The sequence below is a fragment of the Carettochelys insculpta genome, chromosome 2 (assembly GCF_033958435.1).
Source record: "Carettochelys insculpta isolate YL-2023 chromosome 2, ASM3395843v1, whole genome shotgun sequence".
In the NCBI taxonomy this organism is placed as follows: Eukaryota; Metazoa; Chordata; order Testudines; family Carettochelyidae; genus Carettochelys; species Carettochelys insculpta.
In genome coordinates this window covers 244,830,540-244,856,335 of record NC_134138.1, presented here as the reverse complement: position 1 = coordinate 244,856,335, position 25,796 = coordinate 244,830,540, and the positions used below count along the sequence as shown (strand labels likewise).

General features: G+C 48.4%; 1 protein-coding gene across 1 annotated transcript in view; it reads right to left on the bottom strand.

Moving 5' to 3' along the window:
• ARMC3 (armadillo repeat containing 3) overlaps positions 1 to 25,796 on the bottom strand; it is a 204,011-nt gene that overhangs the window by 108,087 nt on the left and 70,128 nt on the right. Inside the window, exons 7-8 of the mRNA XM_074984870.1 lie at positions 25,508 to 25,556; positions 9,441 to 9,558 (exon numbers count right to left, since the gene is read on the bottom strand). Of these exons, the coding sequence (XP_074840971.1) occupies positions 9,441 to 9,558; positions 25,508 to 25,555 (166 nt within the window). The 5' untranslated portion in view covers position 25,556. The remainder of the gene's footprint in view (positions 1 to 9,440; positions 9,559 to 25,507; positions 25,557 to 25,796) is intronic.

Genomic DNA, 25,796 nt, shown 5'->3' with positions numbered 1-25,796 from the left:
CGTGAAAATAGGCATCTTGCAGGTCGAGGGCTGCAAACCAGTTGCCATTATCTAAGGCAGGAATGGTGGAGGTGAGAGTGACAATCTTGAACCATTATTTGTAAAGGCATTGGTTCAGCACTAGTAGGTCTAGTATTGGTCACCACTCTTCTTCTTGGTTAGGAAATAACAAGAATAAAATCCTCTTACTCTGAACTCCTCTGGTACCTGTTCCACAGCTCCTATGGAAAGTAGGTGATTTAGCTGCTCTCTTAGAACCATCTTTTGAGAGGAGTCCCTGAAGAGGGATGGGATGGGTGAGGTGATAGGTGGAATGGAGAATAGTGGGGTGGTATATCCTGGTGCAATTATTTTCAGGACCCACCAATTTGATGTGATCTCGGCCCAGATATCGTAACATGGGTGGCAACAGTGTGGAGGTCAGTGAGACAAGGCAATGGTTGGGCAATCCTCAACCAACCCATCAAACCTGCTGTCTCCTGGGTTGGGCTGGCTGGTTATGGGTCTGTTGGTTACAGTGTAGTTGTCTTTGCCTGTTATGATTATGATCAAAATCCTTCTGTTGATATTGTGGGCGATGGAACGCGTAATCATATTTCCTCTGGAAGGGGTGATATTGTCTTTGGCAGTATGGTGGTGTGTACATACCCAACGTATGCAGAGTCATTCAAGAGTCCTTACTTGACTGGAGGATATCATCATGGTCACAGCAAACGGCTTGAGTTTATCAAAGAGTAAATCTTCCACTTTATTTTGTAGCTCTTTCGGCACTCCTGAAGACTGTAAACAGGATGCACGACATGTAACAACTGCTGTTGCTGCGGAACACACTGAGGTATCAGCAATGTCCAGTGTGATCTGAACCCTGGTTCTGGATGCCACATAACCCTCCCGCATGATAGACTTTAATATTGGTTTCTTTAATTCTGGGAGGTAGTTCATTAGAGTAAACAATTTAGTGTAGTTGTCGAAATTGTGGTTCAACAAATGGCAGGCTGCATAGTTAGCCATTCTGAGCAGAAGAGTGGAGGATGAAAGACAGGTTACTCACCGTAGTAACGGTGGTTCTTCGAGATGTGTCCCCGTGGGTGCTCCACAATAGGTGTCGGGCTCGCCCAGCACCGCAGATCGGATCTTCCAAGCAGTTTCTGCCGGACCGCGCATGCACCGGCGCGCGCCGCTCCCTTGCGCGCTCCTGGCCACATGCGCGATCCGGTCCCCGCCAGTTCCTTGACCAACCGCCTCGGATGCTCCTGCAAAACACTAACAGAGATCCGAAGCGGGGAGGATGGGCGGGTAGTGGAGCACCCACGGGGACACATCTCGAAGAACCACCGTTACTACGGTGAGTAACCTGTCTTTCTTCTTCGAGTGTCCCCGTGGGTGCTCCACAATAGGTGACTACCCAGCAGTAACCCAAGATAGGAGGTGGGTAATAGGATTATGTGCAGCTTGTCCCCGAGAGGACCGCTGTCGAGAGACGGGTATCCTCTTGGAATACCCTGTGAAGGGCGTAATGTTTGGCGAAGGTGTCATAGGATGACCAGGTCGCCGCTCTGCAAATGTCTTTTAGCGCAACGCCCCTGAAAAAGGCTGTTGATGCCGCCACCGCCCTAGTGGAATGAGCCCTGGGAGTGGCCAATAAAGGAGTCTTTTTGAGTTCGTAGCACATTTTTATGCAGGATACGATGTGCTCCGAGATTCTCTGCGAAGAGAGACCTTCTCCTTTCGATTTGGGAGCGAGAGAGACTAGGAGTCTATCCGTTTTTCGGAAGGACTTGGTCCTGTCTACATAGAAGGCTAGCGCCCTCCTCACGTCCAGGAGGTGTAGGCGTGCCTCTTTGTTAGAGTTATGAGGCTTTGGATAAAACGAGGGTAAAACAATAGGTTCATTAATGTGAAACTCAGAAGAAACCTTGGGAACAAAGGCTGGATGCAGCCGTATGGTTACCGCCTCCTTGGAAAAAACAGTGCAGGGTGGCGTGGCCATAACTGCCGCAAGCTCGCTCACCCTGCGAGCTGACGTAATTGCGAGAAGAAAGGTTGTCTTTATCGTAAGGAGGCGGAGGGAAACTGTGGCCAAGGGCTCGAACGGTGGTCCCGTTAGCTCGTTAAGCACCAGGTCCAAGTTCCACGAAGGTGGAAGCGGTTTCCGAGGGGGGTATAGGTTTACCAACCCTTTGAGGAACCTGGTAACCATGGGATGGGCGAACACCGTGCGCCCTTCCTCCTCGTGTCTGAACGCCGAAATGGCGGCAAGGTGGACCTTTAACGAGGATAGTGAGAGTCCTCCTCTCTTGAGGTCCAGTAAATACTCTAATATTACAGGTATAGGCACCGAAAGGGGGGCCAGCTGTTTGGTAGAACACCAAGCCGTGAAGCCAGTCCATTTCTGCTTGTAGGTCTTCCTGGTGGAAGTCCTCCTGCTACTTTCTAGGACTTGCTGCACTTCCTCTGTGCATGTGCTCTCTAGGGAGCTGAGCCATGGATTAACCATGCTTGTAGTCGCAGGCCTTGGGGGTGCGGATGCACTATGGACCCCTGGGCTTGCGTGAGCAGATCCGGCGCCACCGGAAGAGGCATCGGTGGACGGTCCGACATGCGCAGGAGTAGGGGGAACCATTGCTGTTGATCCCACGTTGGGACTATCAGGATCATTCGGGCTCCTTCCCTCCTGGCTTTCTGCAAGACTTTGTGGATCAGCACTGTGGGAGGAAAAGCGTAAAGCAGGGGGCCCCTCCACGAGATCGCGAACGCATCCCCCAGGGACCCCCATCCCAGTCCTGCCCTGGAGCAGAATCGTGGGCACTTCTTGTTGTGTTGAGTGGCAAACAGGTCTATCTGGGGAAAACCCCATGCGTGAAAAATCTGTCGTAGCAGATCAGGACAGATCTGCCACTCGTGCATGAGTGCAAAACGCCTGCTCAGCTGGTCTGCCTTCACATTGTGAGCGCCTGGTAAGTACGAGGCTTTCAAGATTATATTGTTGGCGATGCACCAGTTCCATAACCGGACTGCTTCTGCACATAAGGCACGGGACCGAGCTCCTCCTTGCCGGTTTATATAACACATGGTGGAGGTATTGTCTGTACTGATCCCGACGACTTTGCCTTGTATATGGTCTCGAAAGTGTCTGCAGGCGTTGAACACTGCTCTGAGCTCCAGTATATTTATGTGCAGTGACTGCTCCGTGGAGGACCACAGCCCTTGAGTCACCTCTTCGCCCATGTGTGCTCCCCACCCTATGAGGGAGGCATCTGTAGTAAGAAAAACCGATATTTGTGGTTGGTGGAAGGCTACCTCTGTTAGCAAGTTCTTGGGGTTTACCCACCATTGCAGGGATTTGCGCACCTCTGCTGTGGGCGACACCACCCTGTGAACGGTGTGTGCTGCCGGTTTGTATACGCTCGCCAGCCAGTGCTGCATGCTGCGCATGTGTAACCTGGCGTTCTGTACTAAGAACGTCGCCGCTGCCACGTGGCCCAGCAGCTGTAAGCACGTCAGGACCGGCACCGTAGGGCTGAAGGTGATGACCTGCATGAGGGAGCCGATGGCCCAAAAGCGAGTCTCTGGTAGATATACTCTCGCTGTAATAGAATTTATGCGTGCCCCTATGAACTCTATGTCCTGTGTGGGGTTTATCTTTGATTTTGCCAGATTGATAACCAGGCCGATCGAAGAGAACATGCCTGCTCTGACGCGTATCATGTGTAGTACCTCCTCCTTCGAGGCCCCTTTGAGTAGGCAGTCATCTAGATACTGGAATATAAATACCCCCTGTCTGTGCAGGTAGGCTGACACCACTGCCAAGGTCTTGGTGAAGACTCTGGGGGCCGAGGAGAGGCCAAACGGTAGGACCTTGTATTGAAAATGTTCTTTGCCTACCATGAACCGCAGGAATCGCCGGTGAGCCAGATGGATAGTTATGTGAAAATACACGTCTTGTAAATCGAGGGCTGCGAACCAATCTCCATCGTCCAGTGCTGTAAGGATGGAGGCGATTGTGATCATCCGAAAGCGTTGCTTGCGCAGGTACCAGTTGAGGCCTCGAAGATCTAAGATGGGCCTCCAGCCTCCTGTCTTTTTCTCCGTGAGGAAGTACCTCGAGTAGAACCCTTTTCCTTGCAGTTGCTCTGGCACTCTTTCCACTACCCCTATGAGCATGAGATGGTCTACCTCCTGCCTGAGCCTCGCTACATGGGAGGCCTCCTGGAGGTGGGGCCTGGGTGGAGGTCGTGGCGGTGGGAGCGACTGGAAGGGGATGGCGTACCCCGTGGCTATGATCTTCAGCACCCATTTGTCTGTGGTGATCCTTTGCCACTGGTCGTAGAATGGTCGGAGGCGATGGTGGAATAGCCGCTTCGGATGACCTTGTGCGATGGTAGTGATGGCACAGCCCTGGATCTGTGTGTCAAACTTGTGGCCTTTGGCCCTGCCCCGAGGACGCACGGCTCTGTTGTGAACGTCGCCTGGGAGTTCTGTACTGCTGGTGCTGTTGATGTCGCCCTCGCTCGTAACCCCTGTGGTACTGGGGACGCTGTTGCTGGTACTGGTACCGTCTTTGTTGAGGGTAGTACTTTTTCTTTCTGTATGGAGGGGTGTAAACCCCCAGGGTCCTAAGTGTGGCTCTTGAATCTTTACTGGAATGAAGGACCGAGTCAGTTGATTCAGCAAACAGCTTCTGCGAGTCGAAGGGAAGATCGACTATCTTTGCCTGCAGATCCCTCGGTATACCCGAAGTCTGGAACCAGGACTCCCTTCGCATCACCACTGCCGTAGCTGTGGAACGTGCTGCTGTGTCCGCAACATCCAGGGCGATCTGAACTCCCGTCCTTGAGGCCGCGTAGCCTTCTTGCACGATGGCCTTCAGCACCGGTTTCTTGTCCTCTGGAAGCGAGTCCATGAGGGAGGTTAACCTAGTGTAGTTGTCGAAATTATGGTTCGCTAAGTGCGCTGCGTAATTTGCCATTCGCAACAGTAGAGTGGAGGAGGAGTAGACCTTTCTGCCGAACAGCTCTAGCTTCTTGGCATCTTTGTCTGTTCCCCCTGTCCTGAATTGAGATGTCTTTGATCTTTGTTGCGACAACTCCACCACCAAGGAATTTGGTTGTGGGTGGCTGAACAGGAACTCCATGCCCTTCGCCAGCACGAAGTATTTCTTATCCGCTCTCTTGTGGACAGGCAGAATAGTCGCAGGGGTCTGCCATATCGTAGTGGCGGACTCCAAGCAGTATTGCTATTTTGGAGGAGGCCGGAGGTCTCAGATTTTTGAGGAGCTTATGGTGTTTCTCTTGCACCTCTGCTGTCTGGATGCCTTGCGTGAAGGCCACCCTCTTAAACAGCTCTTGAAACTGTTTGAGATCGTCCGGAGGATGGACGTCCCCCAGGGCCGTAGCCTCGTCCGGGGAGGAGAGCGAGGAACCACTGGAGTACGCCTCTCTGGACCCTTCCAGTTCCTGTTGGTGATGGTACACCCTCTCGCTAGAGGCTTGCGAGGGAAAATCTTGGGGTTCCATAACCAGTCCCCCCTGAGATACTTGAGTCTCTGTCCCCGCTCGCGATTGCCCTCGGGGATACGAGATCGTCTGTGGGGATCTTTCCCTGGTAGATTGCCGGTGGTGTCTATGCCCCGCGTGATAGGGGCGACCATGGCAGTATAGGCACTGTTGTTGGGAAAGTGACCTAGACCACTCCCTTGGTGCATACCCTCTACGTCTGGGGGAGTGAGATTGTCGAGAGATCTGGGACTCTGGAGAAGGCGATTTGTGATAGTATTCCAGCGGCTCAAACCCCAGGAAGGGTGAAGGTGGTCCCAGCCAGGGCAAGGCTGGTTGTAAAAACGGAGACGGGGGCTCCGGGTAGGCTAGGGGGTACCCCTGCCTTCTGGTTGGAGTCTGCAGCATAAGCGGAGGGCTGAAAGAAAGCAACTCCGCAGCCCTGTCCGGAGAGGGGCTGCGGTGCCTCGTTTTGTGTGCAGCCTTCCCCCTCCCTTGAGGAGGTAACTCCGCCCCCTGGCGTGTAGGGGATCACTGCCCCGTCCGCGCCATGCTCGGCACGCTCATAGGCGGTGCCGCACGGGCGGTGTCCTCCGGTGCCTGCAGGCTGCGTGCCTGCACGCTCTGCACCGCCGGTTCCCCGGGGGTCGGTGCCGCTGCTTGCGGTGCCGCCGGTACCGGCGCTTGTTTAGCCACCGCCCTGCTTGCGGTGCGGGGCGGCTGTTTGATTATCGGAGGCTGAGCCGCTTCCACGTGGCTCTCCGTGCCGCCGCCGATCAGCTGTTGCTGCGGCTGGGGGCTGCGCGCTCCTCCCGTCCCACTCGCTGTTGCTGCCGGCAGGGATCGGGCTGGGGAGTCTTTCCTCCGTTTTTGTGCTGATGGGGTGAGGGAGGCGGCTTTCCTTTTATGGGCCCCGGAGGGTCCCTCCTGCTGCGGCCACTCCAGCACGTCTGGCTGGAGGGCCTTGTCGAAGAGCAGCATTTTAAGCCGCATCTCCCTGTCCTTCCTTGCTCTGGCTGTTAGTTTTGCACAGAAGGAGCATTTCTGCGTAACATGGGACTCCCCCAGGCACCTTATGCATAGACTGTGCCCATCAGACGCTGGCATTGCCTCTCGGCAGGACTCACATTTCTTAAATCCTGAAGAGGACATTGTTGGTGAGTCTTTCAGTTGTTAAAGGGTACTTAGCACCTTCTCTGTGCTGTTTTTCCCCTTCTCCGATGGCCTGCCACGGCAGGAGGGCTGATGGCCCTAGGCTCCTGGCCTCCGGTGTTCCGCTTGTTACTGGGACTGGACTGAATGCCGTCCCGCTTGTTGTTTTGTTTTGTTTTTTTTTTTGAAAAAATAACAACTGGCTAACTTGCAGTAGCCTAAGAACTTGAAAACTTTAAAGAAAAAACAGTTAAAACCATTGAATACGCTAACTTGGCCTTAGCCTAGTTCGGATTCCGTCTGCAGCCGACGGCGGGTAAGAGGAACTGGCAGGGACCGGATCGCGCACGTGGCCAGGAGCGCGCAAGGGAGCGGCGCGCGCCGGCGCATGCGCGGTCCGGCAGAAACTGCTTGGAAGATCCGATCTGCGGCGCCGGGCGAGCCCGACACCTATTGTGGAGCACCCACGGAGACACTTGAAGAAGAATAAATCTTCCTGCCAAACAAATCTAGACTCTTTATGTCTTTATCTGATCCAGTAGCTTTATATTGAGGTGTTTTTGCCCTGTGTTGAACCAATTTTACCAGTGAGGAGTTGGGTTGAGGGTGGCTGAAAAGAAAGTCCATGCCCCTGAATAGAACGAAATACTGTTCATCCACCCTTATTGGTGCGTGGGGCTGAAGCTGGAGTCTGCCGTATGTCATTTGCAGCCTCTGTTAAGGCATCATCCAAGGGTATTGCAATTTTTGAAGAAGTGGCTGGCCTTAGATTTTTCAAAAGGGAGTGCTGCTTTTGTTGCACCTCTGCTACCTGAATGTCCTGCCTGGCTGCTACCGTTTTAAACAGCTCTTAGAACTGCTTTAAATCATCAAGTGGTGAAAGGTCACCTGGAATAATTGCCTCATCTGGCAAGGAGGATGACAGGCGAGGCCTGCAGTGGCTCATCCTCGGGTTCTGGAATCTGGCCCTCCTCTGGCTCAGATGAAGGGGGCAGTGGTGTTGTAGGCCGAGCCTCAGGCTCCTGCATAGAGTGGGTGGAATGCCTGGGGGACCAACAAATAGAGGACTGCTCCAGAAATCTAGCAGAACAAAACTGGTAGTCATGAAAATAGTGACAGTCATGAGGATGACGGTGTGCATGGTGGTAGTGATACCTGCCAGGTGGTGAATACCTAGCAGTATATTAGTAATCATGACTGTGGTGACAAACTGAACAGAGAGCACATGAGGATCCGGAATAGGCTGGAGGGGATGATACATTTTGTGAGTGACGAAAGGCTTGATCAGGATGATGCAAATACAGTGAGAGTAGCTTGTGGAAGGAGAAGGAATGGATGGAGGCCATTAAGAAAGTGCAGGAGAATGTGGTTGAGGCAGAGGAGAAAAGGTCAGCACATGGGTAGAACTACAGTTCTGTCATTTTGAAACGTCCTTGTGAGGTGCCAGGGAAGAATGGTTTTGCAGCGGTGCTGAGCTTTGTGGGGCTGACAGTGCCTCTGGTTCCGATGAGTCTTCTGTTGGTGCTGGGAGTAACAGTGCTGATGGTCTGGTTGTCAGGGCTGGGTCTATAGGTGCCAATGGTTTTGTGGTCAGTTCCGCCAATCTGACCAGCGCCAATGTTTTTCTCAGTGCCGTAGACTGTGCAGTCAGTGCCAGCAGTGCCCAGCTAGGTCTCGGTTCCATCTGGGATTTTGTCGATGAAACCGTAGCCAAAGGCTTTTTGGATTTGGCTGCTTTTCCAACAAGCTGGCCGCAGTGGTGCCACTGTCCTCCACACCGCTCGTCCTGCCTTTAGGTTACGCAGGGAAGGATCGAGTGGGTGAAGATCTCACCTTCTTATGGGATCCCATGTCAGGAGAGGAGGCTCTGTGCTTTAGAGCAGGCTCTAACTGGATAGGCATTGTTTGGTCAGGAGATTGAAGCACCTTACCAAAGAGAATCATTCTTAGGCACATCTCCCTAACCTTATGAGCTCTGGTCATGAGCTTGGAACAGTAAGGACACTTTTGTGGTACGTGTCCCTCACCCAAACAGCAGATACATCTTGACTGTGTGTCCGAGGCAGGCATAAATGTGCAGCACAAATAACATCGTTTAAATCCAGCCGACCCTGGCATGGTTAGGAATGGCTAACTCCAACAAGAACTAACTTTGGTTTTTTTTTTATTGAGGAATTAGCTTAACTATTGAGTAAACAACAAACAACTATGATAAGAACAATAGAAACAATTAACAGGTATTTAACAGGGCTGAGGAGAGTGAACACAAGCTCTGACTGCAGCCATGGGTGGCTGGAAGGAACTGGTTTCAGCCGGACCATGCATGTGACTAAAACAGCATGAAAGGAGCATGCGTTGTCTGGCCGACTACGGCTGTAAAAGTCTCCGAACCGCAGAGCTAGAGTGAGTCCGACACCAGATATGGAGCACCCACAGGGACCACTCGAAGAATTCTCCATTTTAAATTAGGTGCCGGTACAGCAAATTGTAAGATGCAAAACAGAATGTCTTGTTCTGCCAAATGCTACAATCTCTTGCTCAAGATAAAAAAGAGTTACAGTATCCTACAACCAGGGTAACTTTTATTCTTAAAAGATGAAAATAATTACTTCATGTAGAACACAGGAATTCATTATAACTGAGCCTGTAAATAATGTGAGATATTTTACAAAATTCCATTAGAAGCACTTACTGTCAAGCAGGTTAGTAAGAGTTTGGAAATTATATAAAGCCAGACAAATAGCTCAGGAAACTAAGGAAAAGTGGAGATAGATTGATCATGAATAGACAAACCTTTTGATGCAAATTTATATATAGCTTCACATGCTTTCACCAAAACTTCCTCTTCTGGAGAATTGAGCATGAGCACCACTGTTGCTACTTTTTTGCTTTCAATCGATAAAGGGTCAAACTACAAACACAAAAGAGAAGAGCATATTCTGAGTCATATTAAGCCTTACTGTTCAATGCAGCAGCTCACCATTTTTTTTTAAATCAGACTTGATCCAATCTGAGATTTACAGGCTGGCTAGATATATTAAAATGTGTTTTCCATTTACTCAGTAGGATTCAGGGGCAACATTATTTTTCATCTTTCCTAAAAGCAGACTGAGCTTCTGCTGAAAAATAAGAAGGTAAAACTCTCCTTTAAGAGTAAACACCAAATAAATTATAAACTAATTATACAGGTGACACATGCAAAGGTTTATTAAATTACCTACCAGTGAAATTTTCAAAAGCAGAGATCCTAGACTCCTGTCAGATCAAAAACAACTAACCACCTTCGGAGCTCAGCAGCGTGAGTGAATGAGTGTCACAGTTTCAGGGTAGGTGCACCAATATCCCCCACCTTCTGTGGTTCACAGCAGAAACATCCAGCCAGGTCTCAGACCTCTGGGTAAGGACCCTTACTTTAATCCCTTTTGAATAGGGGGTTTATGTCTGCACAGATCCAAGTTGTACATATACGATATCGACAGCAAGACATTCTGCCTAAAGGCCCGTAGCAGCTATGCTTTGCTTTCTCTCCAAAGGCTATGAACAGTGTATTGCTAGCAATTACAAAGTTACCATGAAGCTCTTCCTAGGAAAGCACATTTAAACTTAAAGTAAAAGCATTACAGAAAAACATAACAAAAACAGTAATCAGATTTAAACACACTAAAACTACATCTACACTGTAGCATGAGTCAACATTTGGCACTGGTGAGGCCGCATCTGGAATAGTGTCCAGTTTTGGGCCCCGCAGTATACAAAGGATGTGAATTTGCAGGAGCAGGTTCAGCGGAGGGCAACAAAAATGATTTAGGGGCTGGAGCACAAGACCTATGAGGACAGGCTGAGGGATTTGGGCTTGTTTAGTTTACAGAAGAGAAGACTGAGAGGTGATTTAATAACAGCCTTCAACTTACTGAAGGGGAGCTCTAAAGAGGAGGGTGAGAAACTGTTCTCAGAGGTGTCAGATGGCAGAACAAGGAGTAATGGTCAGAAGTTGAAGAGGGAACGGTGTAGGTTATATATTAGGAAAAACTACTTCATCAGGTGGGTGGTGAAGCAGTGGAATGCGTTGCCTAGAGAGGTGGTGGATTCTCCATCCCTTGAGGTTTTTAAGTCCCGGCTTGACAAGGTCCTGGCTGGGATGACTTAGTGGGCGTTGATCCTGCTTGAAGCAGGGGGCTGGACTAGATGATCTCCTGAGGTCCCTTCCAGCCCTATGATTCTGTAATTCTGTGAACACTCTGAGATTGATACACTGGTGGTTGATTTAGTACATTGACTTAAGACCCACCAAATTGACCATACATCACTCTTCCATTGACCCTGTGTGATAGATCAGGGTTTCTAGGCACAGCTAGAGAAATCAGAAAACTTTGCTTAAAATATGGGCTACTTACAGCCCCAGGCTGGGATTTCCTTCTCACTAAGGCAAATCCAACCAGCCACCACAGCACTTCTGCCAGGGCCCTGGACAGCCAGAAGCCACACAAGCAAAGTCACAGACTTCTCAGCTGCTATATCAGCCCAGACCAAAAACCTCCAAATTAAGGTGAGAGGTTATTAAACCAGTTTCACCCAACACCACACAGATTCTTCCAGACCCCAAAAGGCCCAGTCACAGCCCCTGGTCAATATATATCTGGATCTGAGCCAAATCACCACGCTCACCAATCCTTTAGATCCAATATCTAAAGATTTACTAATAAAACAGAAAGAACAAGGGTAGAGAGAAGAATTGTTAAAGCAATACTTTACATACATCAATCATACCTACTGATGCAGGCCAGTAGTATTATTTGCTGATTCTTAAAAGTCTCTGAAAGTCCATTTCAGGTTACATAGATTCAGCTATTAGAGCATTGTAGATCCAGCTTGCTGGGTCCACATGCTGGGACATGGACCTTGAAGACTAAAAGACAAAAGATCCAAGATGGACCCTGCTACGTCCAAACCATTGTTCTCTCTTGCTTGTATCTAGGGACAGAGTCCCTTGTTCTTCCCATGGTCCTTTGAGGGTCTGCCCCCACCTGACTCAGGTGGGCTGTTGTGGCAAGCGGCCATTGGATGAATCCCAGGAGACAGTCTTAAATTTCTGAGCTGGGCCTACTCTTTTGTTTCAGTTCAGGTCACCTGACCAATGAGCTGCCTTCCATTCACAAGTCCCAAGCGTCTGGGACGTAGACTCAGTGTCTGAGCACTTGGTTTCCACCCTATTGTTCAATCCAATGTCCTGGCAGGGGCTGAGTTCACACCTATTGTGAAGCTTAGCACTAAAACATTTTCTATTACAGCTACATAGCTAAAATGTATAGCTTTACCTACTTATGTGATACAGTCATATAAGTAGGATACATAGATTCAGGGCATCATCAGCTTTCCTTAGAGACCTCACACGGCCCCCAGGCACAATATTTGGGGCCAACAGATAGACTGGACACATAAAATGGCTTCCATACCCAATATAAAAATCCAGTCACGTGACACCCTGTCACTCTACCTCAAAGCAGAAGAGTAAGGTAAGTCAGTGGGAGAGTTTCTTTCGTCAATGCCTCCCCTTCCCCAGTGTAGAGCCTGTGGTAACTTGACTAGGTACATCAACTCCAGCTGTGTTATTCAGGTTGCTGGAGTTGTGAAGCTTAAGTCAACTTTCTGTTGTAGGGTAGATGTAGCCTACACACACCAGATTTATTGGACACTTGTAGGCCACAGTCTTTCTAACCCTCTTCTAAGGGCTAGAACCTCATTGGACAGAAGGCCCTGTCTGTTTGCTGGATCAGAAAGAAGGCCCAAGTCAGTTCAAACCCAGCCTTTTTATGTCAAAAGTCTTTTGTTGATTTCTGGAAAATGGTGTTTGAACCAGTCTATACCAAGCTTCCTATGGGGGCTAGGGAGAAGTGTTTACAAACTGAATTGTCCCCCATTGTTTTTTGGCTCCTGAAAGAGCTGTGATAACTCTCCCCCTGGAATTGTATATGATCCTTGTCCCTTAGTACAATATGATCCCCAAAGATACTATAAGTGGTTGCAAGAACAGACTCAGCGAGTTTTGCAAATATCCATCTGATAGTATGGCTGAAATCCTCACTCCACTAAAGTCACTGACTTAAATGAGACCATGATGACATACATGAAAACCTGGAAAATCTTCATGCTTCCTTATATATCCAGGAAGTCCTGAAGACAGCAGCAACTATGCAATTTCATCAGGCAGAAGAGATGAATATTTTCACGGATGCTACAACAGCAGCCACTGAGCAGTCTGGGGGCGGGGGAAGAGGTGGAATTCTCTACAGAACACACCCTTGTAAGGAATCCAGTGTATCAGGTGTTGCATGGGAAACAGGATTTTGGCCTGGTGCACATTCTGTTGCACTGTGACATTGTAGGTTTTTTTTTTTTTAATAGAATGATTTTTTTTGTCATCTCCTCTCAAGATCTCTTGTTAAACACCAGCTCTCCATGATCTTATCCCAGATGGCGTATTACCCTGAAACAATCTCTGTTCAGACAGCTGGAAGTGGTACAAGTGTTTATTTCCATTTCTGACCTCTCACATACAAAAAGAAACCTTCCATCAAATCCAGCTGCTCTGACCCTGTTAATAAACTCTTTGAAACTGACATAGCTTGAGAAAGGGCAATTTTTAAAAAAAGCCTTTTGTTCTTTATTTAGACTGAAGCATTTCTGAAGACTTTAAAAGTTAACCATGCACAAAAAATAAGCTTTTTTGGCTTCTAAATACAATTTTGTGACTTTGGGAAAATGGTCTTCTGCCCTAGCCATAACACATTCAATGATTCTGTAAGAACATTTGTGTTAAAGGAACTCATATGTAGCAGAATGCCAAAGCCCATGAAGATTTCCTTATTGTCAAATGTACTTTTATTTCAAATATAGTAAATTCAACTATTTAAAATATAATTGCATATACATTATACATTGTGTTAGTATTAGTATACTATTACTTATCTTTACAGCATATAATTAAATACCTTAAACTACTGATTATTTGTGTTGCTATACTATTCTTTATTGTCTTTTCATACTACTAATAAATACATCATCGTTCCATGTTGCTAAATAACCCTCAATGCTGAAGTCACAGAAATATATATATAAAGCTTATCAACCCCGGATATCACTCAGAACCAGTTAGATCATTCAGATCTTGACCTAAACTGCACAGTGTGCTTGAAGCAAGCAGATGAGGGCACAAGAAGGAAGCTTTCTGTCCCCTCTCCCCATCACAGAAGGCAAAATATGCCCAATGGGCCTATCCTGCAAACTCCACCTAGCATAACTAGTCCTTACAGTGAAATTAATTCCATTTCACTTCAATGGGGCAACTCACATGGGTAAGATTTTGCAGCACTCGCCTCCCTAGTATTTTTCTTGAATACTATGAGGGGACTGCTTGGCTAATGTACCTGTTGGTACTCATGACCATCAAGAGGTGTCGTCAGCTATCTTGACAATATGACCCAACAAATTCCACCCTGCTGTCCCCAGTAATTCATGCTGTGATCAGCAGCAGGTATGGGAAGTCATGCAATTAATTAATCCTCACAACAGCTCTGTGAGGTCTGAATACTCTTGAGGTACTCAAAGGTCTTCTGGAGGTATATCAACTCATCTAGCTATTTGCCTAGTTCAGCATTTCCCAATTTTATTTGGCCACGGAACCCTTTTAATTTGAATGAATTTTGCAGAACCCCATTCCCAAGCTCTACCCCCGCCCAGCTCCCAAACCCACCCCCATCTCCAGGCTTTACCCACCTCAGCCCCAATCCACCCCCTTATCTCCAAGCTTTACCCTGCATCCTACAAACCCCTGTCCCCATTCCCAGGCTTAACTCCTCTCAGCCCAAAACCCAACCCCCATTCCCAGGATTAACCCACCTCAGCCCCTAACTGGCCCCCAGGACTAACCCATCTGTGGTGCTGGCTGGGGAGCCTACACCAGAAGGCCACATGTGCCCATCAGAAGGAAGGTTGGCATGGAGGTGTTCCGTTGAGGAGGGGTGAGCCGAGCCATGCCCACTGGAGGGGTATGGCCCCTCGGGTAACAAGGTGACTAAGGGGCTCTCTACAGCTCCCCGCACAGCCACTGCTGAAATAATAGAACCAAATTCAGTTGGTTTAATGGCCAGATCCCTCCCATTCCCTGTGCCCATTAAACAAATAAAATTTAGTTCTACTGTTTCAGCAGTGGCAGGGCAGGGAGCTGCAGAAGAGTCAGCCATTGTAGTGGAGTTTTCCCACGGAACCCTTACTTTCACACTGCAGAACCCTGGGAGTCCATGGTACACCATTTGGGAAACACCGGCCTTGCTTTACAACAGGCTTACATAAAAAGCATTATTGAAGTTGGTACAAACAAATTTCATACAATTACTTGTTTATACAGCTCTGTGTTTTACACAACAGGATTTAAATATAACGTTTATATTCTAATTAATTTATTTTATACTTTTATGTTAAACATGAGAAGGTAAGCAATTTGTCAGTAATAGTGTGTTGCAAGGTCTGTTTTTGGAAGCAAGGAACTTTTAAAAGTGAGGTGCAACTTTGGTTTTGCGTGTGCCCATCAAACTCCTGAAAAGCTACACTTACCTGGAAAGGTTGAGAACCACTGCTCTGTAACATTCAGGCAATTATTCAGAAAATATTTTCAGAAGTTCTAACAAATGTGTTGCAATAGTAGAAAAAAAATCTGTGTGTCTGAAAATTGTAGGTACTGGGGTGTAGTTACTATTTTGTTTTAAAAAAAAGGGATAGTTTGTTTTAAAAAAAGATTGAGAAACACTGCTTTCGGATGAAGGGTTCTATATACTGAAAACATAAACTATTGATAGATTCTAAGGCCAGAAGGGACCACTGTGGTTAACTAATTTGATCTCCTGTATAACACAAGCTATAAAACTACCCCTCTATCATCTTTCAGGAAAACATCCAATCTTGATTTAAAAATTATTCATGATACTGAATCCACCACCACACTTGGTAAATTGTTCCAACAATATATGAGAGCAACAAGAATGATTAAAGGTCTAGAGAACATGAGTGATGAGGGAAGAGTGAAAGAACTGGGCTTGTTTAGATTAGAAAAGAGAAGACTTTGAGGGGACATGATAGTGGTTTTCAAGTACCTTAAAGAGGGTTACAAGGAGGAGGGAGAAAAACTGCTCTCTTTGGCCTCTGAAAGGAGTAATCAGCTTAAACTTCAGCAAGGGAGGTTTAGATTAGACATGAGGAAAAATTTCCTAACTGTCAGGGTGGTTAAACATTGGAATAAGTTACCTAAGGAGACTGTGAAATCTCCATCACTGGAGATATTTAGAAACGGGTTAGACAGACACCTCTCAGGAATTGTCTAGATGGTGTTTGGTCTAGCTATGAGGGCAGGGAACTGGACTCAATGACCTCTTGAAGTCCCTTCCAGTTCTAGTGTTCTACAATTCTCACGCTGAAAATGCATGCATTTTTAATACTATACTACATCTATACTAAACAGATACGACAAACTGACTGCTAACCAATAAGAGATGCACACACACTACCCTCCAAAATATTCTATCTGAAGTGCAGTTGGGGCTTTTAGCATTAGACAGCCCTTAGTGAGGAGAAGAAAGGATCTTTGGCAGGAGAGACGACATTATCTGTGACACTTTTTCATGGGACACTTACAACCCCAAATGCCTCTATTGGCCCATACATGAGAGGGTGGAGGACAAAGCCATATCTCTGAACTGATTTTTCTTATATTTGGTAATTTTAAATAATTGGGCAGGTGCTAAAGGTCTGTCTGAGCACTTTTTATTTTTAAGCTGAAAGTAAATAAATAAAAAGGTAAAGCCATACTGTTCATCCCTTTCCACCCAGCTGTGCTTACAGGATGCATCTGTGGCACAGCCTCTGCACTCCCTCAGGAGCTATGGCTGTGATATGGGCTTCCCCACTGCCAGTTACAAGAGGGGTGAAATTCTTACTTCCATCACACACACCTGTGCTGCTGCTGTAGACACAGCCTTGAATGATTTCTTTATAGATTTATGTTGTATGCTTCTATAAATATTTAGTTCTGCTACAACATAAAATATTAACAGAGAGATAGCCATGTTAGTCTATATTCTATCAAAACAAAAAAGCAGCCAGGTAGCACTTTAAAGACTAACAAAATTAATAAAATTAATAAATTATTTTGTTAAAGTGCTACATGACTGCTTTTTTGTTTTTAGATAATATATAAATAATACTGAAATAAAGCATAACCTCACTTTTTCCTGGAACTTCAGACTGGCTTCTTACAACTGTCATAGGCAGTTGCAAACCTTGCAACGGTATGAAGCTTTGAATGGAATGGTGACTTAGAGTTAACATTCTATTGGGCCCTGCTGAAAGCTGGAGAAAACTCTACTGACTTCCAGAATTGTACCTGTTTATAGATACACTGAATTTGGCCCAGATTTTTAGCTCTGATGATGAAGTGGTAGATACAGAATTATAGATTCTAAAACAAGAAGGAGCCACTGTGCTTTTGAACATAATCCATAGATAATTTTTTTTTTTCAAAAATGCAGTCCTGATTTATATCATAGAACTTGAAGGGACCTTGAGAGGTCATGGAGTCCCATCCCCCACCATCACAGCATCCTTGAAAGATATTTTTATTTTATTTTAACCTGCCCCAGACCCTTGAAAGGCCTCCTCAAGGGCTGAGCTCACAACCCAGGGTTTATGAGGCCAATGCACTAACCACAGACCTGTCCCTCCCCTGCAAAATGAATACAAGGAGATGCTGGGGATTTAAAAACGGCCAGTGAGGAAGACTACACCACAACCTCAGTAAATTGTTCCAATGGTAATTTGACCTGACACTTTCAAAGTGGAACAAGTTTAAAGAAACTATTGAGATTTTTTACAATAATTTATAGTACCAGATATATCAATACGCTGTTCTTCCCCTTTGCCTCTGTCATGCAAAGGGTAACCACACAATTATGCTTTACTATTCTCAGTACCCCCAGGGAACAAAAAGATTACTTTCCCACACTATCAGTTCCAGTCCAAAAAGTTCAAAGATGTATTACTGCTGTCCAAACATTTCTATAAATTAGTCCTATTTTATAACAATATATTTCTCTGAGAGAGGGCTGATTTCAGATCAAAATTTACAAACTGTAAGTTCAGTATACTAATTTAAATCTTCATGGGTTGATTGTAAAAATTTCCCCCGCTGACAACATGAAAAGAACATCTTGAGTATATGTAAAATTGGAGATACACATCTAGAGCTGGAAGGGACCTTGGGAGGTCATCTAGTCCAGTCCCCTGCCCTCTTGGCAGGGCCAAGCACCACCCCTGACATCTGTTTGCCCCAATCCCTACATGGCCTCCTCAAGGATTGAGCTCACAACCCCCAGTTTAGCAGGCCAATGCTCAAACCACTGAGCTATCCCTCCCCAAAGCCATGCCACCCCATCAGCTGGGCAGCAAGCAAGGGCACATGCTGCAAACCAGGCAGGAGTCAAACCTACAATCTCCTGATCTGTAATCAGGCACATTATCTGTAGTGCCACTAGCCCCAGGGCAAAGTACTGGAGTCCTATACTTGAAGACAGAGGTGAAGGCTGAATAGACTATTGGAATTCAATTTGGTTTAACACAAGAACATAAGAATGGCCATACTGGGTCAGACCAAAGGTCCATCTAGCCCAGTATCCTGTCTGCCGACAGTGGCCAATGCCAGGTGCCCCAGAGGAGGTGAACCAAAGACAATGATCAAGTGATTTGTCTCCTGCCATCCATCTCCTGCCTTCGACAAAAGGCTAGGCACCATACCTTACCCCTTGCTAATAGCCATTTATGGACTTAACCTCCAAATATTTATCGAGCTCTTTTTTAAACTCTGTTAGAGTCCTGGCCTTCACAGCATCCTCTGGTAAGGAGTTCCACAGGTTGACTGTGCGCTGTGTGAAGAAAAACTTTCTTTTATTAGTTTTCAACCTGCTACCCATTAATTTCATTTGGTGTCCTCTAGTTCTTATATTATGGGAACAAGTAAATAACTTTTCTGTATTCACTTTCTCCACACCATTCATGATTTTATATACCTCTATCATATCGCCCCTCAGTCTCCTCTTTTCTAGACTGAAAAATCCCAGTCTCTCTAGCCTCTCCTCATATGGGACCCGTTCCAACCCTTAATCATTTTAGTTGCCCTTTTCTGAACCTTTTCTAACACCAATATATCTTTTTTGAGGTGAGGAGATCACATCTGCACGCAGTACTCAAGATGTGGGTGTACCATAGTTTTATATAGGGGAAGTAAGATATTCTTTGTATTGTTTTCCATCCCTTTTTTAATTATTCCTAACATCCTATTTGCTTTACTGACTGCCGCTGCACACTGTGTGGATGTTTTCAGAGAACTATCCACTATAATTCCAAGATCCCTTTCCTGCTCTGTTGTAGCTAAATTTGCCCCCATCATATTGTATGTATAATTGGGGTTATTTTTCCTAATGTGCATTACCTTACACTTACCCACATTAAATTTCATTTGCCATTTTGCTGCCCAGTCACTCAGTTTGCTGAGATCTTTTTGAAGTTCTTCACAGTCTGCTTTAGTTTTGACTATCCTGAATAGTTTGGTGTCATCTGCAAACTTTGCCACCTCACTGCTTACCCCTTTCTCTAGATCATTGAAGAATAAGTTGAACAAGACTGGTCCCAGGACTGACCCTTGGGGAACACCACTAGTTACCTCCTTCCATTGTGAAAATTTACCATTTATTCCAACCCTTTGTTTCCTGTCTTTTAACCAGTTCCCAATCCATGAAAGGATCTTTCCTCCTATCCCATGACCACCTAATTCACATAAGAGCCTTTCGTGAGGGACCGTGTCAAAGGCTTTCTGGAAATCTAAGTATACTATGTCTACTGGATCCCCGCTGTCCGCATGCTTGTTAACCCCTTCAAAGAACTCTAATAGATTAGTAAGACACGACTTCCCTTTATAGAAACCATGTTGACTTTTGTCCAATACATAGTGGGTGCACCTACACTACAGCTCTGTTTCGATAGAACATCGAAAGATGGCCTTTCGAAATGGAGCATCCACACATACTAATGGGGACCAAAGGCTCAACCCATCCTTTCAGAAGGCCCCCAGTGCACTTTTGAAAGAGAGCGTTCACACATTCCAAGGCACTCTTTCGAAAGAACGGGGTAAGGAAGCACCGCAGACAGGGTCGCATGGCAGATGAGCCCTTCCAGGGCCGCTACCCGCCATCCTTTTAAAGGACCCACCTCCCCAAACCCCAGCCTGCACATGCCAAGGGGTGGCTGCTCATCCCCAGGCACTTAGGGAGAGGGAGCAGAGGAGGCATCCCAGGCCTCCTCAAGCAGCGGGGGGACCCCAAGCAGCGTCCCCCCACCATTGAGACCATGGCCAGCGCACTGACCACAGTCCTGACTGCTGTGCACCAGCAGTTCCGGGTGGCCACCCTAATAGCCACCCTCATGGAGGCTGTCCTCAGGGTGCGATTCCCCCCTCTCCCAGTCCCCTGGGTCATCCGCCACATGTGGGACTTCGCCACAAGCAGTGCTGGAGGACTGGGGTGACAACTGGTGGCTACAGAACTTCAGGATGCCCAAGGGAACATTCCTGCAGCTGTGCCACTGGCTCACCCCAGCCCACCAGCACCATGACACCCACCTAAGGCCAGCCCTCCCACTCCAGAAAAGGGTGGCCATCACCCCGTGGAAGCTGGTGACCACAGACAGTCACCAATCTGTCAGAAAACAGTTTGGAGTGAGCAGGGCCACCATCGGGGCTGTCCTCAGTGAGGTAAACCATGCCCGGGTTACACCTTGACCACATGTGGGGGCAGGGGGCACCATCAGGAACTGGGGGGCAGCCCCTGCTGGGGACAAGGGAAGGGAAGCGATGGGGGTGGGTACACAGGGGATAGGGGCAAGGATGGGCGGACACACAGGGTACAGGGGTGGGGACAGGCGGGCAAGCCACACCCCACCCCACTCTCACAAGCACGCTCCCCTATGCTCTGCAGGTTGTTCAGGCCATCAACAAGGTGCTCCTGAGGCAGCTGGTCCACATTGGGGAACTAGATGATGAATCTGGGGCTTCAAGGAGTTGGGCTTCCTGAACTGCTTTGGGGCCCTGGACAGCACCCACATCGCCATCCAGGCCCCAGAGCACAGCTGCAGGGCCTACATAAACTGCAAGTGGTACCAATCAGTGGTCCTGCAGGTGCTTGTCGACACCAGTGGCTGCTTCCAGGGCATCTGCGTGGGCTGGTCCAGCCACACCCACAAGGCCAGGGTGTTACGGAATTCGGGGCTGGGACACCACATGGCCAAGGGAAACTGCATCCCCCAGCAGAAGGCCCCAGCAAGGACATGAAGATGCTGCCTTGCATCATGGTGGATGTGGCCTACCCCCTGCAGGCCTGGCTGATGAGGCCATACACAGGGCACACACAGCCTAGCCAGGAACTTTTTAATGAGCGACTGAACTGGGCCCAGAATACAACAGAGCGGCGTTCAGCTGCCTGAATGGGCGTTTTAGATGACTCCACACGAGGCTGGAGGTGGGCCTCCCCGACATCCCAGTGGTGTGTGTAGCCTGCTGTACCCTGGACAACCTGGTGGAGGTGAAACATGAGCCCTTCATGCAGGGGTGAGCTGCTGAGGCATGAAACGGGTACAAACAGTCCCCTGCTGCCAGGCCCAGCAGGACGGGGAACTCATACAGGAGGCCCTGTTCCAGGCCTTCAGGTGGGGGCCATGGTGACCCCCCCCCACCCTGCACACACACACTCCACCCACACCCTGCACACGCATACACGCTCTACCAACACCCTGCACACATGCACACCCACTACCACACATGCACAGGGGACACAGGGTAAAACCAAACTATAAACTTTTTAATGAACATTAACTGTGCCTCTCCATGTTTGAGGAAACTATGTACAGGTGGCAGGGGGAATAGCTAACGGGAGGCCAGGGGAACTATTCAGAGGGGTATAGTGGCCCCAGTTGGGCACCCTGGAGGCCCCACGGGGCCGGGTTCAGAGTCGGGGGGGCCTTACCCCTCAACAAGGCTCAACAGCCAGGATCCCCATTACCCACACCCGTCCCTTCCTCCCTGTGTCCAGGGGCCCTGTCAGGGCCGGGCCAGGGCTGGCGGCACAGGGAAGTAGGGGCATGGCTGAGGCATGGTCCCTGCTTCCTCATCGAGCTCCACATGAGGAGAGCCGGGGAGTGAGGCTTCCAGCTGGCCAGCCCTGGCCAGTAACGTGCAGGCCAGACACATTAGGCTGGCCGGGGGGAGATGGTAGGGTGTGAGCAGGGCCTCTAGGTCGGGCTCGTTGGGAGGTGCCACTGAGGGTGGGGGGTAGTGGGATGAGGTATGGGGTGTGGTGGAAGCCGCAGGTGGGGAGGGGAGGGGAGGGGAGAGGACGTGTTGGCGACGGGCGCATGGGAGACGGTGGGGTGGGGGGTGCAGGAGTGGCACATAATGGGGCAGCAGCTGGGGACAGGTGGCCAACCACAGCCTGGGTTGGGGCGTCCAGGTTGGCCACCACCCAGTCCCAAGCCTCCCGCCCCATGGCGAGCCATTCCCACAGCACACCCTTCAGGTCCCACAGGGCCACCGTGTGGGCTGCATCCCCTGCTTCCTCCTCCCCACCCTGGTGGGGCAGTGGCAGACAGCCCAGCAGTGGCCCCGCACTGTCCCCAGTCAGGGCCCGCGCCTCTTCCCTTCACCCTCTGTGGTCAGGCTTCCCGGGACTGTTGTGGGGCTGGTCCAGCTGCCAGCTGCTGAAGCTGTGGAGACATCAGGGGGAGAGGAACAGGCCATTAGTCCCCAGTGAAGGATCCCATGAATCCCTCCTCCTCCCCACACGCCATCCTGGGGGCCCTGCAGGGACCGCATCCCGGGGTTCCCCATCTGGGTGCTGGGAGCTGGTTCTCCTCAGCAACCCCCAGTCCCTCCATGGCTGGGCGGCCCATGGTGCTGTCCAGGCCACATGTCTGCCCTCTAGGCCGGGGCAGCAGGGCCATCTGGCCTGACTGCACCCTGGGGCAGACAGACATATGGATGAGCTGCGGCCACCCCAGGTGGGACCGCGCATCCCCTCCCTGAGCCCCATGGCCACTGGCGTGCACAGCACATACCTCTGGGTCCCTCCAGGAACTCGTGTGAGGCACAGTCGGAGGGGGCCATGCTGGATGGGCCAGACAGAACATCGATGACTAGGGCCCCATCGCTTGAGCCCTCATCATTGCTTATGGCCTGGGGTCTGCACAGGTGCCTGGTGCCAGCTGATGGTCCCAGGCAGTCCTCCCACTCAGTCCACATCTTGGGTGCCAACTTGGTTCCAGGGTCCACTGTGTCGAGGAGCACAGCTGGGGGTACAGCCTCCTTGGGCCCAAGGAAGCAGTAGGGGCAGCTGGTAGGTGCTGCCCCTGACCACCCAGCCATGTCCCGGACCCTGCAGTAGCCTTCCCGGAGCTCCTTCACCTTGGACCTCACCTGGTCCGGGGTGTGGGTGGGGTGACCCCAGCTGGCGAGGCCCTTGACCAGGTGCTCAAACGCCATCACATTCCAGTGCCAGACCCCCATCTGATGCTGGATCTCCTTGTCTTCCCAGAGGGCAAGGAGGTCCTGCAGCTCACCATCAGTCCAGGAAGGGGCCCAGCGCTTTATTGCCTCCCCAGCTTCCCCTTTGTTGAGGACTCCCCAGCTTCCTTGGCTGGCCGCTGGTATGGGCAGGGGTCCTGGCTGCTGGCCACGGTGCTGGTGATGGTGCTGTTGCACCTGGGGCGTCACGACTGGCAGTGGGCTGTGCAGCAGTGTGGGCTCCCTGATGCCTGTACACTCTCAGCTTCCTGCCTGGGGCTTTGGGGGAACCTGCGTCTTTAAGTGCAGCCAGACGCTAGAGCCAGAGAGCTCTGCCTGTGCTGTGAGCTGCGCTGCCACCTGCCAGGTGATCGCCACCATGAAGGAGGACTCCATTTAAAACAGCAGGCCGCAGAGTGTCTACACTTACTCTCTTTCGAAATAATCTTTCGAAAGTGGGTGCTCTGCCCACCACAGGAACAGAGGACCAACTTCAAAGGAACAGCTCCATTCTTTAGAAGTTTCTTTCGAATATTCATGGATTGTGTGTAGACACTCCACAGATTATTTTGAAATACAGCCATCTTTCAACCTCACTTTTGAATGTACTTGCTAGTGTATATGCACCCAGTGTGTATAAAAATTAAATGAAATATTAAAATATTGCAGATCAGATTTCTGTAATTCAGATAGATGACATTTCTAGCACTGACCGGAGAGTACAAACCTAATGGAAATTGAGACATCAAAGCATATTAGGGTTTTCTTATGGATGATTCCTGAGGACCATGGACTGCTTAATATATTTTGCAATGCTCTGGACACTTTGGACACTGCCACAATATAAATGCATAAGTCAATATTATCCAAACTTTAATGGAAAAATGCACAAGGTACTTTAGGTATTATTTGCCTTGAAGCCCCAACAGCTTGGCCACTCTGTTTTAATGAGTGCTTTAAAAGAGTATTTTCCATTTTTCAATAAAATCCCACTGTTACCAAGAAAACTTGCAAGGAGACCAAATAAATGTTCCTGCAAGTTGCTGGTTTGTAAAGCTCAGACAGAAATTGTGTTACTCACATCCAAAATGCCCCCCTCCCAGCAGGGGCAGAGCCAGGCATCTATAACTATGCAAAATTCATCAGATTACTGGAATGGGCAACTGACACAAGACCTAACCCGGCGCCCATTGACTTCAGTGGACATTTCATCTGGCCTTCGGTGGGTGGAGGAAATAAATGACTACCAGCTCTAAAACAGAAACTACATGAAGAAAATCCTGCTAAGGCACCAAAATCCAATATAAAGGAACTGGGGAGCTAAATTCGGACTCTGTGTTCTCTTCCACAATGTATATGGGAGTACATAAAATGAAAAGAGGACAGAAATAACCCAAAAAAGCAGTGAAACTGAGTAAGTAATGGAATCAATGCAACATGCTTCCATCCTCCCCAGGAACCATTAAAAGCCCCTCCACAAAACTACTCTGAAGCCCAGGCTTTGCAAGTCTGTAGGCGACTGGCAGAGCCAGTTGAGTGGCTACTCTGTGTGGAATGCTTCCCATAAAAATTCAGTTTTTTTTTTTTTTTACTTGATGCACCATTAACTCTCATCCATGGTCTCTACCACATCTCCCATCTCTCCTCCAAAAAGGGGAACACTACACAGCCACTGGAGACAGAGTGAGTAGGAGCATGGTTCCCAAAGTCACTAAAGGAGAGGGGGAAAACTGGCTGCAGCACTCAAGGCTGATGCTTTCCAGATAACCCACACTACATCATGCTAGAGCTTGAAACATCTGCAAATCCTGAAGGTCTGTGCAGTAACAGAGCCATTCATGCTGCTACAGACCTACCTTCCTTGAGATGAGAGTGTGCCAGTCTCCACAGTTTGAATGCCATGGAGTTTGTGCTTGCTTATCTCTCTTCTCTGATGGTTACAGTGAGAGGGAAGCACATAGACTTTACAGAAAAATGAAGCTTGGATTGTTTTATACATTACTATGTACAAACCCTGCCAAAGATAACTCTTCAGAAAAACAACATGTCTGGTCACTGTATTGCATATCATCCAAAGAAAGCAGAAATGAGATAATCTTTATGATGCATTTTTAGAATGTGTGGGGAAGTTAGTGGGAGTAAGGGACTATGTAAGAAGCGTATGATTGGGTAATATGGTCATTTCACAGTACATAACATTTTATAAACTTACTACATCCTTGGGAGGAGGTTCCACTTCCTTCTTCACCTTTTTGCCCATTCTAAAAACAAACAAACCCAAAAGCAGTTAATAAACAAACAAGTGATATTGTGTGCCTTAGGACCTACATCACCAGTGATGCTGTCTTGAAACTATGCTGCATATTTTTGTGGAAATATGCTTTGAATACATTTTCAATAAAACAGGGTCAAGTAACCTATCATTCAAGAGCCTGTGATCCCTTTCATGTGTATGTTTTATCTGTATGCATGCATCTTTCTTGTATGTGAAGTTAGATACA